This window comes from Rissa tridactyla, chromosome 4, assembly GCF_028500815.1.
Source record: "Rissa tridactyla isolate bRisTri1 chromosome 4, bRisTri1.patW.cur.20221130, whole genome shotgun sequence".
NCBI lineage: Eukaryota > Metazoa > Chordata > Aves > Charadriiformes > Laridae > Rissa > Rissa tridactyla.
Window position 1 is genome coordinate 83,353,955 of NC_071469.1, and position 15,571 is coordinate 83,369,525.

General features: G+C 43.7%; 1 protein-coding gene across 1 annotated transcript in view; it reads right to left on the reverse strand.

Moving 5' to 3' along the window:
- PEPD (peptidase D) overlaps nt 1-15,571 on the reverse strand; it is a 133,430-nt gene that overhangs the window by 47,820 nt on the left and 70,039 nt on the right. The window contains exons 10-11 of the mRNA XM_054198808.1: nt 9,089-9,157; nt 2,755-2,832 (exon numbers count right to left, since the gene is read on the reverse strand). Coding sequence (XP_054054783.1) covers nt 2,755-2,832; nt 9,089-9,157 — 147 coding nt within the window. The remainder of the gene's footprint in view (nt 1-2,754; nt 2,833-9,088; nt 9,158-15,571) is intronic.

Here is a 15,571-nt window from a genome sequence, read left to right on the forward strand (position 1 = left end):
GATTACAGTGCAATACCAGAGATGTAATTCCACACCAGTTTCCTACAGAAGCAATAAACCCATGTGAGGGAGATTAATTTTCAAAAATGAACATCATAAAACCAGGCTGTTCTAAACCTGCCACAGTTTTTGAAGGAGAAGTCAGAGTAATAGTCTTTAAAAAAAATAAAATGCAATAGCACAAGTATTTTTGCTCATGATCTCCTGTTGATACCACCAAACCCTTGTAACTTCTATTTTTAAAAGAGCAAACAATGCATTCACCTGAGCATTTCAAAGTAGCAAAGCATTAGTCTTCCAAATGTATTTTTTCTAATATTCAGGTGCTTTGTTGACTTATTTACTGACACTTACTGCACTCCGCTGCTTTGTACATAAAAAACCTGAGCAGCACATTTCTGCAAAACTCACGAATGTTATTCATACCCACTAAGTAACGTTAAGAAAAAGACATGAAATTCTACTTGAATAATTCAATAAAAATCACACCAAGTACCCAATCCCCGATTCTATTACATGCAAGTATAGGAATTGTTAAATTAGATTTATATCAAAACACTGGCAAAAGCAGAAATAGCCCTTAAAAGCCTTCTACCTCATTTTCACCAAAAGTCAGGCCATTTTTTCCCTATGTTCAGGGCTTCCTAAGATTATCCAACAGAGGGCTCCCAGTAGCTATTAAAAAGCTTAATTGAGAGCCAAATATAGCCCTCTAACACAGACACCCAGATGAGCACACTGTGGATTGAACAGCCGGCTGCGTGTGCACCTGTGCGCCCCGACCCCCTGGTGGAGGTTTGTCAAAGCCCCCGTGAAGCCACCGGGGCAGTGCCGGCTCCTCACCCGCACACTGCCAAAGGAGGTCGTGTTTGCCGGCTGGGTGCGGACAAGCCAGAGGGAGAGGCAAGGGCAGCGCCCGCAGTGCGGGTGGGTGCTCCTGCACAGAGCGTTTATTTGCTAAAGCCAATCTGCACCTGACAAACTTCATCTCATCAAGACAAAGCGGCAACTGGACCGTTTCAGCAGGAGGATGTTGCAAAGTAGGTTAAGCCTTGTTCTCTTTGTGAGGTGGTCACAAAGTGGGGTTGCAGAACAGTGGTTCTGAAATGCTGAAGTGATCAATGTACTCGGTAGATTATGCCTTTCTGATGTTCAGATTTCTGAGGCTAATAAAACCCAATCATTTTTTTAAGATTTTGCCAATACAGCAGGAAATCTGAGTTTGCAAAGGGTCTCGGTATGTGCTTTTGGGGTTGCGGAAGGACTTCAGCCATCCCCTAAACTGTCCTCAGAGACTGGAAGTGAAAGGGTGCTATATACACCCTTTGCCCTGAGGTCTCCCAGTAATACTACTCCCCTCACCATTTAAAGGCCCAATTTTAAATTCAGAAGATGATGCATTGTGGCATATCTCCTCTCAGTACCATACGCTGAGAATTCCTGTAGGCTACACACTGTTTTTGGAAATTCAATGGAATGCCCCAGCCAATACAGTGTCAGGTTGGTGTGTCCTGCCTGACGGAAAGAGCCTCCCAGCACATCAGCTACTCAAACACAATGTGATCATAAGGCAAAGGCTATTGTCCTGCCTTAAACTAACCTCAGCATTTGATGGGTTTAATACGCTATTCACCACAGATGAAGATAATACATAAACAACTGTACAAGAAGCTTTCAAAAAAGTTTTACAATATTAAAAAGAAATTACCTATCCATAATTCAGTAAGTTCATCCCGCAGCACCTGCAGATGTGCCCAGAACATCAGCCAACAAGGCATATTTTTTACTTCTGAGATTCAGTTTGTTTTCCGTAACAGCTTTTGAGCTTACCTATGATAATGCTCATGTGCTTTCCTCCACACCTTTACGTTCAACTGTGAAAATACATACCTGCACCCTTTTTGCAGGTGCTACACAAGTAACCTAACAGATACCCTCTGCTGAATGTCGGTGAGTAACTCCTCCAAAAGTAACCCTGCACTTTTATAAATGTAGCCTTTTTGACCAAAGTCTTAGGAGTTGAAGCACAAAAGCTATATTCTGCTACACTATACACCACACAATTAGGTTTGTCTTTCAATTTATAGCAATGCATTTAGTGCTTTCATTCACTGCTTTTACCTGCAGCCATACTGCAAATACGTGGACATGAAATGCAAGTAGAGAAAAACTGATGCTATTTGCAACTGTATTATGGCAATGCTAAACTCTAAGCAAAATCTTTCAGAAGCACCCTGCCCTAACCTGAACTGAGATGAGTCTGGTCTCCTCACGCATTCAAACGTCTACTTCCAGGCTGGCGTGTCCAGGCACACGTAAGCTTTTGGAAGCTCTAATCCACATTGCAATTTGATGCAGTTCTTCAAAAGCAGCCAACGCTCTCTCCATCCCCCACCCCGCCATGAGAGCTCAGCTTTGGGTCCGAGGGTCAAGAGCAAACGCAGATGCCAACGTTCTCAACTGCCCTCGTACTGAGAATACAGACATTTCTTATACTGAATTCCAAGTGCCTTTGGCACAGAAGTGTTTGAAAAGAATCTCTCTTTTCCCTTTCAATGGCGATGCAGGTATACACGGCCTCTGGAAGAAGCCTGACTAGTCTATTTTAGCCTGACATTCTATTTTAAAGATTTGGACTTTCATCATTACACAGTCATCATTTTACTGATTAAGTCCAAGAGTACATCCAAATGCATGTATGGGAACAGCAGTAGTGTAACAAAACTATGAAATGAACTCCAGTTCTTTACTTACCACAAGTCTCCGTCCTCAATAGTCTTATCATTCGGGGCTCCAGCATGGCCGTAGTGTAACACAGACGAGTTCTCCCCACTGAGAGGCGAAAAGAAAAATTAAGTACGATTAATTAAGAAGAACCATTAACATATACAACATGAGAAGGAACAAGGTAAACGTGTGACATTGTAAACATCAGTGTATTCATATATTAAGCACAAAATGTTGCAGTGTGTGAGACCTGCGGCAGGCCCTGCCCCGGCCCGGGCTGTACAGCACACCCTGCAGCTCGCCCAGCGGAAATGGGGCCAGAACGGGCACTTTGCTACTCTGGCCGCAAGATACGACATTTCTGCAGACGGAAGTCAGCACAGTTCATACAAACACTTCCACGTCCATGACGGTGTTAAGGAAGCATTTATGCAAGAGTGATTTTTCAACCCATACCCATTTATTTCCTTCTGGACTTTCTTTAATTACTAAGTGACGTGTTTCCTAATGTGAGGTTAAATATTCTGAGGCATAAAAACCAAACTTCCACTGAAGTCACATCTGACATGTCTGAAACGCTCTAGGAGTCACTGTGACTGGAAAAAAATGAGCTGTGCAAGTTCCAGTTCACCTCTGGCAGGAGCATCGCCTGGCCTCTGCTGGAGCGGACACTCTGCTCGGGGCGTGCGCAGCACTCACCCTCGGCAGCAGGAACAGCCATGAGAACTGTCATTCTGTTCGTACCTCCGATTAAAAATCACATTACAAAGATTTTTCTTCCTGGAAATCTTTCAGACTAAACTGCTGATTCAGCGGAATAAAACATCTCCAGAGAAGAATGGACCCTTCTTCTGCACCTCTGAAGCTCCACGATCCATTCAGTGACCTATATTTGTCCTTGGCTTCCTCTCTTGTTTACCGATATTCCCACAGCTCTATCAATCAGGTAAAAGACTGGTAAAGAGCTTTACCTATTTTTCTTTTCTCCTCAGATGGATGCTCTCTCTTTTCCTGGTGCTAGCTGGCTGCTTTTTACCTCCTGGGTGCCTGACTCGGGCACCTACACTGCTGCATGGATAAATAAAACCGGCCCCGTAAAGCTGGCACACAAGATGACCACAGAAGGGAGCTGCCCTCTGAGATGTCCCATCTCCTGGGTGCTGGTGGAATAGCTCCTTCTGGCCAAAATTCTACTTTTCTATGCCAGGGCACTTCCAAACTTAGTTTGCTCTGTCTGAAAAAAAGATCTAATAGGGCAACAGACTGTTGGAAAAGGGCTTTCTGTGCCAGGCGACGTGTATGCTGGGACCCGTGTCTCCAGGCTGAGCCGGTGCAGGGGACAGGAGCGGAGATGGGTCCTCCCCCCATGCCAGGCCACCACCCTGTCCTGCCTGTGGACTCACTTCTCAGGCCAAGGGCTACTGTTCCGGGCGTGGCACTCGGAGGCAACTGGAATGACCTTGGTGCTAATGCATGACACTGTTTGTGAACCCACTACGGGTTTAAGGAAAAACACAAAACTAATTAAAAACCCCAAGACCTGGCACGCTCACACACATGCTTCACGGCAGCTTGTCAGGACTCCAGCTGCAGATACTATTCCTTATCTCCCTCTAAAAATGGGGATAAAGCAGGAGAAGCAAATAGCACATGCATATATTTATGATCAACTTTTAAAAAATTATCATGAAGCTTAAGGGCATGACTCCATGCTAATGTCTTTGCAGATAGCTCGTTTACTTATCATCATATGCTGGCGCCCTTGGTGTCATATACCATACCGGCTGCATAAACAAGTCATATATTCAAATATGAGCACGGCATAAACGCTTTCAACAATAGACACTGCAAATACGAAGATGGGGGGGTTTTTTTGCACATTTTAATGTAAAGGTTTTTGTTTACAAAATATTTCTCTAAGGTTTGGTACCAACTGTTACGGAAGATGGATGAAAAAAAATCTGTTTTTCGGCACCGTTAGCGAAGCGTTCAGCAGCACACAATCTTTCTTGGCATTTGAGACTCCGTATCTGTCACGCACATCTTGGCTCTGTGGCGTGAGCGGGATGGTACCACCGAGAGCGCAGCTGGTGCTGAAGACCAGACGCGCACAGCACATGGATGTGGGGATTCTTGTCTGTTTGGTGCGATTGGAGTGAGGAGGGCCAGGCTGGGGGCAGACGCTCCAGGCTGAACAGCCATTCCAAGGCCCAGCAGACCTGCTCTTGGAAGCTCTCCCAGCTCCTTTGCACCCACAAGAAACCCAGCACTCCAGGACTGGTCCCCGGCTCGGAGCAAAGCCCCGCGGCTGGGGACGAGTGGGAGATCTTGCTTCAGAAACACACTGCCGACCCAAATTCAAACACCCATGTGGACACACCTCCAGCCTGCTCCTACCAAGGGGTGCAAGTCCGGCCTCCCTCCCTGGGAGCATCCTTCCCACTGTTCCAGAGGAAGGCAGGAAAGATGCTGTAGGAGCAATGCCACAGAATTGACGGGTACCCACAAGGTGAGTGCTACAGCTAGCCAGAAATTATGCATAATGATTCAGTTAAGACTTTCCAGGTGGCTTCAAAACAATTTAAACAAACCCCCCAGCCACTGGCACAGCAAACGAGCCTTCCTGTAGAAGCTATTTCTCTTCGTCCCAAGGAGCAGCAGTTGAAACGTCTGGCATTAGAGCGCCAGCACCGGGGTTTAAAACGAAGCGCTGTGGGGAGGTGCGATCACCGGCACCTCCGCTGCCTTCCTGGGGGTCAGACGTCTGAAAGCCACCATGCCTGGGGACACCCGCATCTGCTTGCAGGCAGCCAACCAGAAACATTCTCCAAGAGATTTCTCTGTATCTATTTTTATTCCTTCAATAGTTTGCCCCTAACTAGTGCCAAAGACGTGTTTGTTACAGAAAGAATTGCGTGAAGTGGCAGAAAAACTGCAAATTAACACCACTGAGAATGCACACAGTAGGAAGGGATTCAGACCACTAGGAAAGGAAAAAAAGAAAAGAAAGAAAGAAAGAAAACTGGATTCAGCAAGTATCCTAATCTTACCCCAAAAGTGTTATTTACGGTGAGCCTCAGACAGAGGAAGGCATTTTACTGCACTAAGTTATTCTTAATCACTGGTATCATCTGCTGAGAGCTGTCATCTGCCTGGAGACATCTGGCAAGAAGATCCGAACCTCAGTCTAAGATGCCGCAGTATCAAGTAGGAGCTGACCATGGCTTCTGTGGCAGTGGCAGAGACACCGGTGCCTCCACCTAACCCTGTGCCTGGCACCACCACAGGCCATCCATCGTAGGGTCACCAGCACGCACTGGGCATGTAACGTAACCTTTGCTTTCCCCTTTGTACAAATGGTCACTTGGTACACTAAGACACTGCAACGAACAATTCATTAGCATTTGAACGCTACTCAGAAGTCAGCACTTTGTAGATTAGTGCTAAAGATATCCAAGTACGTTTATCAAATGCTACCACTCTCACTTCATTGCACGTACGTGATGTCTGTTTGTGCTTCAAACCACTTACAAGGTGACAGGGTTTGAAAGTATTGCTAACTACGGGACCAACCTCGCTATGTGACCACCTGTGACGCTGTGCTGGTTTTGGCTGGGGGAAAGTTAATTTTCTTCCCAGCAGCTAGTGTGGGGCTGTGTTTTGGGTTCCTGCTGGAAACAGCGCTGATAACATAGGGCTGTTTTAGACACTGCTGAGCAGCCCTTACACAGCACCCAGGGCTGTTCCGCTCCTCACCCCACCGGTGAGCAGGCTGGGGCTGCACTAACAGTTGGGAGGGGACACGGCCGGGACAGCTGACCCCGACTAACCACAGGGATATTCCATACCGTATGACACCGTGCTCAGTACACAAAGCTGGGGAAGGAGGAGGAAGGGGGGATGCTCAGAGGGATGGCATTTTGTCATCCCAAGTCAGCATTACGCTGATGGAGCCTGGCTTTCCTGGGGATGGCTGAAGCCCCACCTGCCCACGGGGAGAGGGGAATGAATTCCTTGTTGTTTCGCTTGTGCATGCAGCTTTTGCTGTGCTTATTAAACTGCCTATCTCAAGTCACAAGTTTTCCTTATTTGTTCCGATTCTTCTCCCCATCCCACTGCGGGGGGAGAAGTGAGTGAGCGGCTGCATGGTCCCAGCTGCCGGTGGGGGTTAAACCACGACCTATACTACTATATGTGTGTTATTCTTCTCAACTGACTGGAGAGTGAGTACACGCAGGTGAACACACAACGCATATTTGGTCACACCAAATATTCATTTCTCCTCTCCTGAGGAGTGTCACGCTGGACAAGGACAGCAACAAATGCAGGCACTCAACGTGCACCGAGAGGTTTATTTCTGGTCTGATATACAGCATCGATTACTCCTGATTTCCAGCTTAGCGAGCATCTTTTTAAAATCTGAATAACAATCTTATTTTCTATTTAAAAGCATGATTCTCTTCTATGGAAATTATTACCAGGCCTGTCATCTAAAAAGGAAAAATCCTGTCAAAATATCAGTTTTAACTGTTGGGAAAACAAGAAAACTCAGCATGAATAGAATAAAACATAACTATTCAAAAATCCTAATTGTAAAAGCTATTTTTAATCATAAATGTAGTTAAGTGTAATATTTACAATGCATGACATTTTCATGGTAATAAAAAATTCCTATTATTTTTGCCATTATTATGTTAATTGAATTCATCAAATAGATCTACTTACATTCATTTCATTAGGACCTAGTTAAAACTTAGTATTATTCATTCTTACTTCATCACTCATAGTCAGAATATAGCAATTTACAGACAAAGGCCTTTGCATTCTCTTATGTATTTATTTTTTTTTTAAATCACGTTCGTCTGCACTTTTAATTGTAGTTGCAGGATACAATGCCAGCTCCCAGCTACAACAGGGAGTCAGGATATTGTTAGGATCTTGCCCTTCGCCATGTATTAAATCCTCCCAACAGTTCAGAGGCAGCTCAAACAGCAGCCCCACGCCCTGCTAAGCCCCTCCAGCGTGGTGGGACGGGACACCCACCCACTTCTGACCTACTCCTGGGGCTTTCCTCCTCCCGGCTTCCCCAAGTCACATAACCCGTGCCCTGGGTCTCTCAGTCCCTTAGCCTGTCCCCACGGGGGCACAAGGACCCCCTACACGAGCATACAGCAGACGTTTCTACAGGTTTAGCAAAGCCGCGGGTGTTCTCTAGCACCCACACCAGACCCTGCAGCACGGGCCCCAATGTGCTGTGAGCCAACGGGACGTCTCTACGGCTGGGAAAAACCACACACAGAGGCAACTTGCTGGCGGGGATTAAACCATAACAAATACATCGCAGCCTGTGACGACACCATAGAGATGGAGCCTCATTTCAATGGGATGTTAATTCTCAAGTTATAGGATGGTACTTAAAACAGGAATTTTTTCAGGCAATTTAGATGTACAATTTGCCATAAAACTGCTCATGCTCCTACTGCAATTTTGCATATAAATTGCAAAATAGCATTTACAAATAAGCAATTGAGTAAACAGCAGAAAGAAGCAAAGATGCTAACTGTCCTTATTACCTCCAAAGCAATATAACATTATTGTCATTAACGTAAAAATTATTTTTTATGAGTGTATGTAACTTCAGTGTAGGCCAACGTTTGTGATCTAGAAGTGGAACATATATGCCAACATACATGCCTCATCTAACCCTCATATATCTCTGATTAGATTCATTGCACTGACTAAATAAGATTAATCTCTGCACAAAGCACGCATCTGTCCTTCAACACATACCCTGCACTATTCTCTTGAAATTCTGCAGATTAAAACTGTGCATTTCTACAACTGTAGGGACAACTTTTACAGTACTTTCCCAAATACAGTACCTTCAATGCTAGCTGTTCAGCAGGAAAAAGAGAGAGCAAAAAAAATTCCAAATTCCAAAAAGATTAATTTAATCGCATCCTAACCTCTGAGGCAAAGAATTTTGAGAATGATATGAAATACTTAAGGTGTATTTCAAAGAGAGTATTTTTGAGCAACACAGAATAGCTTTAAAGCCCTTCTCCATAACGCTATTTAATAAAAAAGCCAATTGCAGCACAGATGTGAGCATAAACATGATCTTGGCAGTAGCAGCAGTCATTGGGGAATCTCTTGAGTGTAGCAGAAGCTGTAACTGAGTTATTTCTTTAAGACACAGCGCTAGCCACCTTTCTTTGGCTTTTCCAGAGGAAACGGTTCAAAACTCACTCTGGTGGCACTTGCAAACACATCATGTGCGTAAAAGGAACAATTCTACAAATACCCTGTGGGAAACTGGACCATAAAGGCTGCAACAGTTGGGTATGACCCACCGGCTTACCTGCCGCAGATGCAAGTGTAGGAAGTGTGGCGCATGCCCCCTCGAGTGTAGCAGTAGTGCTGGAACAGGCTGCAAAGAGAGAGACGTGGTAATTAATAATATATTCCAAACCACCATGAGACGGGGACAAAAGCTGTGGTGGGGCAAATCCCCAGCAAGGCTCTGTGCCCATTTTTGCCCGGCTGACCCCCCCAGTTCCCCACAGCCCAGCCCAGCGGTCCTGCCAAGCATCCCACCGCGCATCCCACCGCTCCCACACAGCCCAGGAAGCAACTTTGCCACAGAGAAGAGGGGCTGGAGCACAGCTCCAGAACTTCCAATGGCAAACCACATTGCTCAACAGCTCAACATAGAAAGGCAAGTCACTGCTGGCAAAAGGTAGTTCCCCTGACTGTAGAACGAACGGGATGGCAGCAGTTAAATGCTGAAGCTGGCCAAACTCTCTGAAGTGGACTTGAGAAAACCACTTTTTGCTGTATTTCAGGTACACAATCACATCCATGATCCCTATTTTCAACCTTGACGCCTTCAGTTGATGGCATGTACACTCAGCAAAAGTAAAGTCCAGCCAACCCTTCAGGGGAAGGAGCTTGCCAGACAGGGCAAACTCTTCTTCAAAATGATTTCAGCAGAAGTTCTCTCATCCCTGCCACCTCCCCAGCATCCTCTGCTAAAGCTGAACTAGATATCCCTGTGCGTGGGGGAGGCCTGGCGGGCATCAGCCTGTGCTGTGCACCCTCCTCTGCAGACAAGCCAGCAGAGCTCCCCATTTGCCAAGCCAGGCACCTCCTGCTAGTGTCATGGCCCACGCTGGAATGGATGCTCTCATGTCTTCTTCTCTGTAGCACAACGGATGCAGAGAAAACATAAGACTATTCGATTTCAGAGTGCGGTACCTAAATACCTCTCTGATCTTCCCCTGCCCAAACATGGGAAAAAAATTAACACATACTCAATCCCGACAGCAAGAAGCCACTGTGATAGAGTCCTCAACTCCCTATAAAGCACATCTAACACAACGCTTTGTGCTTGTGTGTGTGAGGGACAGGGAAGGGGAGCAAGGGCAGCCCCGGCTCCATGGCTGACTCCTCTCGCGCTGCCCTCCTGCTGGAGGAGCTGTCTGGCCTAAAAAGCTTGAAAACATTTTCATCTTCACTGCCAAAGTCACCTTCATGTGAGGGCAGATGCACCCAAAGCACAATTAATATAGGATTAGGTGCTTTAAGAGCTAAGCACATATCATGGATCCTTTTATTCTTTTTGAAATATGCTCTAATTACAATCCAATTCCCTTTAATACTGAATGAATTTCAAAACCTCCTTTCTTGTAATACCGAAATCATTTCATTAACACCGAGTGATAATGGTGCTATTCAAAGAATAGAGATGCTGTGATTTTGTCCGTCTGCAGCAGCAATCCACAGAACACAATTCAAATTCTTTGAAGGATATTAAAGACATTACATGCTTGTAAAACCAAACCAGATTTGAAAATTACACAAAAAGACAGTATTAAAAGAGAAACAAAACAAAACATACAAATTAATCACGTAAGGAAAAAGCCTACATTCGGAGACTTAATAGGGAGACCCAGTTTACAAGATGTCTTTTCTGATCAAAATGTTGTGGTTTTACACAGCAGAAATACTAATTTTGTATTGCCCAGAAACCAGCAATGGCAAAGAGTAGGCGAAATGACAAAGAAGCTAAGGAGAAATTCTGATAGGTGAGAGCACAGCAGAGATATCACTAAAATGAGCTAATAAAATTTATCACCTAAACTATTCGCTCTGACAGGCATTTTTTCACCAAGTAGTGATGTGACATGGGACCGCAGCCCCAGACCTGCTCTTCCCCAGCACGCCTGCAGGCACCGCTCACGCTGCAAGACACCGCTCACTCCGTGAGACACCGCACTGTGCACTAACATTGTGCACAATCACATCTTACACAGTTATATACGTGCTGTTACATTTTAGGAAGCAACTTTTAGTGTATTTTATAGTCCCTTCACCTTAAATGATTGAATAAACTATCTCCTCTAGACAGCAACTTCCAGTAACCTTCTAAAGAGCCTTAAAAATGAAATAATGAAGGTTGTAAACATCTTTCCATCTGCAGTGATGCAGGGACAGCAGGGTTTCTTTTTCCATATGACAACTGATCACATATTCATGGCTGCAATTTATATGAAACTGTGCAGCCGAGTAATAGTATTCACCTTTTGCAGTACTCCCCGATTAGCAGTAAAAAGCAGTAAATAAATTAAGACATGCTTCATATGATCCAGCTGTTGCCTGAACTTTGTTTCTGTTTTCTAAAAAAGGAACCTAGTTGTTTCATCAAACTTGACAGACCTTCTTTTAAGAGTAAGTAAAAAGTGGTTGTTTATGTGACTCAGTTGAAGATAGTACAACTTTGCCAAGCAATGAGTTTTCCACTAGTAAAACTACTCACATCACTTTTTTTGAATTTACTTTTTCGGGCTATGACTCACTAGAAACATGTTCATGTAGTTGGAAAAAAACCATTTCTATCAGAGACAGACAACATCCTTGTATAACATGGCACCGGTAAGCGCAGGATTGCATATCCCTGTAATGGCAAATGCTGGCTTTTCAAAGCTGAAAAACGTATATATAGAATTAGAGAAGCTGCCAGAACTTTGTAGTTAAAATCCTGGTTCCACTGAAGTTAATGCAGATTCTGCCACTAGGCTGCTTCACACCCGGATTTCACTGTCTGCACACCACAGGAATCTTCATCCGAAAGTGCGATACGAAAGTATAAAGTCTGAAACAGTGGGATAGAATATCATTTAGTCTGGTGCTGCGCATATATTGCAAACCTTGAACTTTGCCTGGTCTTTTTGCTTGGCAGATGTGTGTGTTTAGGCAGTTTTATGTTGGTGCTGGATGCTTTGCTGAGAGCTTTAAACGCAACCAAGACAGATACAAAAGTTAAGCCCCTCTTTCTCTTCTCTTTTCATGGGTTTCAAAGCCTGCCGTCATGTTTTATGCAGTATTTCCCTGGAGGGTGTATATATTACTTATCATGCACGTACCACCTCGGTGGTGTAGGTGGATTGGCCACTGGTGTATTTGCATGTCAGACACATACAACTTTGCTGGAGCTGGCGGGGCTTTCGCATTGCTTTTCAAACAACTTACTACTTTTTTTTTTTTTTTTTTGGAAATGTAGAGATACATCTTGGGCTTGATGCTTCTTCTTTTTACCAAAAACATCAGCTTCTTTAACTGATTGACAATATGAGGAGATTGAAGGTAGTTTTAAAAACCTGTTTTTTCCATTAACTTAAAAAAGAGCAAGTATTATCCGCCAATATCTCAAGTAAATCTGGCCCGAGTGCACTTGCCCCCAGCCTTGCAAATTTGCTGAGGCACAAGATGGTGTTACCCCTCTGCTCCACTGAGTCCCCACTAGCTCAGTGACTGCACTGCTTTGAGAGAGAAGAAAACACTGCTTTCAGAAATAATGGGTTCTTCATCACTAGAAGTAACAGAAAAAGTATACACTTGTGATTTTTGAGATCTTATGGAGTATTGCATACATCCAAACAAAACTCCAGAACGCTTAAAAAGCCTCAACTTCAACACAGCCAAAAAAGCCACTGATGCGAAACCTGCCAAGGATAGTCTTTCTGTCAAATGACGCCAACCGCTCTGGCAGCGATGCTTGTGTCTAATGATCATCTTCGGTCCAGTGTCTACTGCTGTCCAGCGCACACGGACAATTACAACCAGATCTCTGCTACCAATATAAACTGAATCAAATAAAGAACAGTTTTCCTATCTTAAGTGGATTTATGGAATAAAGGCACTTAAAGCAGGAGGGATAGAAACTATCGGTAATAACTGCCCTCAGACTTTTTGCTTATTTCCAGATCTTCCTCACGACTAGAATGCAACATTATCCATACACACTCAGCACAGTGGGATTTTTATTTCCCAAAAGAAGTAAACAAGTAATCTCTAATTTGAATTCTTATCATCAGCTCTTCTTGGGTTACAATAAATATTTGTAAGAAAACCACATTTTATATTTCTCAGATATTCACTCCCAAAACCAAGACACTTCTAGATCAAAAAGGTTCAATATCTAAGTAAAAATCCAACAGAGTATTTTGGCCTATATCTTACAAAAAAGGTAAAAACTGTAATTGCAGAAAACGCAGTAAGTACAGAGAAAAGAAAGAGAGGGAACAAAAAGCAGCAACAATATCTGGCAAAAACCCTTTTAAAAACTTAAGCCAAGTTTCTCTAAGAGTGCTCAGAACGTTCCTCAGTGGCCTCTTCGGAGGGTCCCCCGGCCCCAGTCCCCCACTCCAGGGAAGCGCTGCAGAGCCAGGCGTGCGCATTGCTTTGGGATGGAGGAACTGCTCCTTCCAAGGCTTCCGATGAAGGAGAACCAAACCACTGAATAACCCTGTCCATTGTTCCCAGATACCAGAACCACGTCAAGAACACCTGCTGGACACTGGTCGTTCAGGAACTAGACTTTTAGATTCTGTATCAGAGATCTCCTGTCAGAAATGCAACTTGCCTTGTGAAGCATACGATGTCCAGAAGTGTCAAGGACACTCATGGGCCAATACCTCATTAAGGTGTTTATATTGAAAATGTATTTATATAAAAAAATTTTCACACTGGATCACTCACTGGTTTGAAGATGTTTCAGATCCACAATAACGTCCTCAGCGCACCTTTGAGAAAGTTGCCTCCTAATAAAAAGAAACCTTTACACACTTCAGAAATAGTATTCTTTGAACACAGCCCTTGAGACTTGCCTTGAAATGCAAGCAGGTGGTTTTGAACTATAAATTGGAAAGCACCGCAGCTTAAGGGAGTTCTGTACAGAACTTGGAGGATTTTCTGTAGTTCCTTTTTTGTTTTTCATGAGTACACTTGGAAGATGTAGGTGAATATCTATTAGTTATCTCTGCACCAAATTACTTTTGAATTACAACTAGAACATGCCCTTATGCTTTTGTACGGTGTAAATATCAAGTGTAGCCATGAGACAGGCAAAAAACCAAAGCTTTTTTAAAGAATTCACAAAAGGCCAAATTTTCCAAAGCTGATGTCTCTATTTACACCAGGACCGAAAGCCACTGTTTTGATCATTTAGACACAAAAGTCCCTTAACATGAGAAAGCCATAAAGCCGCAATCACACAAAATTGTTAAGCCACAGTAAATATAATTTGCCCATGATATCTAGAGTATTCATACCGAGCATTGAAGGGGGCTGGAAGGCCGGCACACACCGGAGAGAAGAGGCGGCGTCAGTTCCAACCCAGCGGTGGGCACGGGAGCAGGCAAGAGCGCTTCCTTCAGCCCCACGCTAGACACTCTCAGGGTCTTCAATACTCGGCATTTGTCTTTGGTAACCCACTTACTTCGATAATGGCATTTATTTTCCCATGGGCAACTAGATGCTTCAAGGCTTAATTTATCTAATCCGATTTTCATGTAGTTCACACTACAACATTGCACTATTGCAAAACGCGTCTGAGGTTGTTTTAATGCAAAAAAAGTCAGTATGTCATTGTGAAAGAGTAAAGGAGGGGAGTGAAGAAGAGCAGGAGAAATAATCCAGAAATAATCCAATGAACAAATGATGAATTACAAACTTGCACCAGAACAAAAATATTACCAGTATGAGCAGATGAGCAAAGGTTTCTTCTGTATCTTGGAGACAATATCATTTAAGATTTACTAAAGCAATGTTATTATTTGAGGGTTCTACATGACTGGAAGTTCTTTAGAACAGAATTTACTGCTCCAGACAACAGAAAACAAAACCACTTCTCTCTATGGACTTCTTCTATGACTATGATTCTTAAACCTAACTGCTTACGCTACTTCTAACGAAAACCTTAGAGATCCAAACACTGGCTGGGTCCTTTTGCATGCTCGTGGAGCAGAGCTGCAGATGTCAACCAGCAATACTGAAAGCAGCTATACTTTGAAGCATCTCTATTCAAAAATGTCCTAATTTGTATTATGCAGAAGCAGAAATAATGTGGTATTTTTAAAAAATGTTGATCCTTCTGAAATCCAACATCTAGATTCTGTTCTCTTTTTTTGTGTGTTTTCTTTAACTAAATTATTTTTACTTATATGCATCAAATTCTAGATAATAATAGGCCCTTAGAAGAGAAAAATGTTATTTGAGTTCAGCAGGGATAAAAGAACTGTAACTTTAGCAAGGAGGAATGACAGATGAAACTGGCAGCGTATTAATGTAGCTACAGCACAGGACATTTATTACAAAATAAGGAAAAGCTGTGTAGAAGCAGTGTAGAAGTGAGCGGTCTCACCTTTGGAATAAAAAATTCATGTTGGTGTTTCTAAACGTGCTACTCCCCTTTCCTAAAACAGACAACAAGCCAGAGCTCGGGGCAGGAACTGGGGGTAAGATTGCCCCAAAAGGCAGATCCATTTTAAGAATACAAACACCA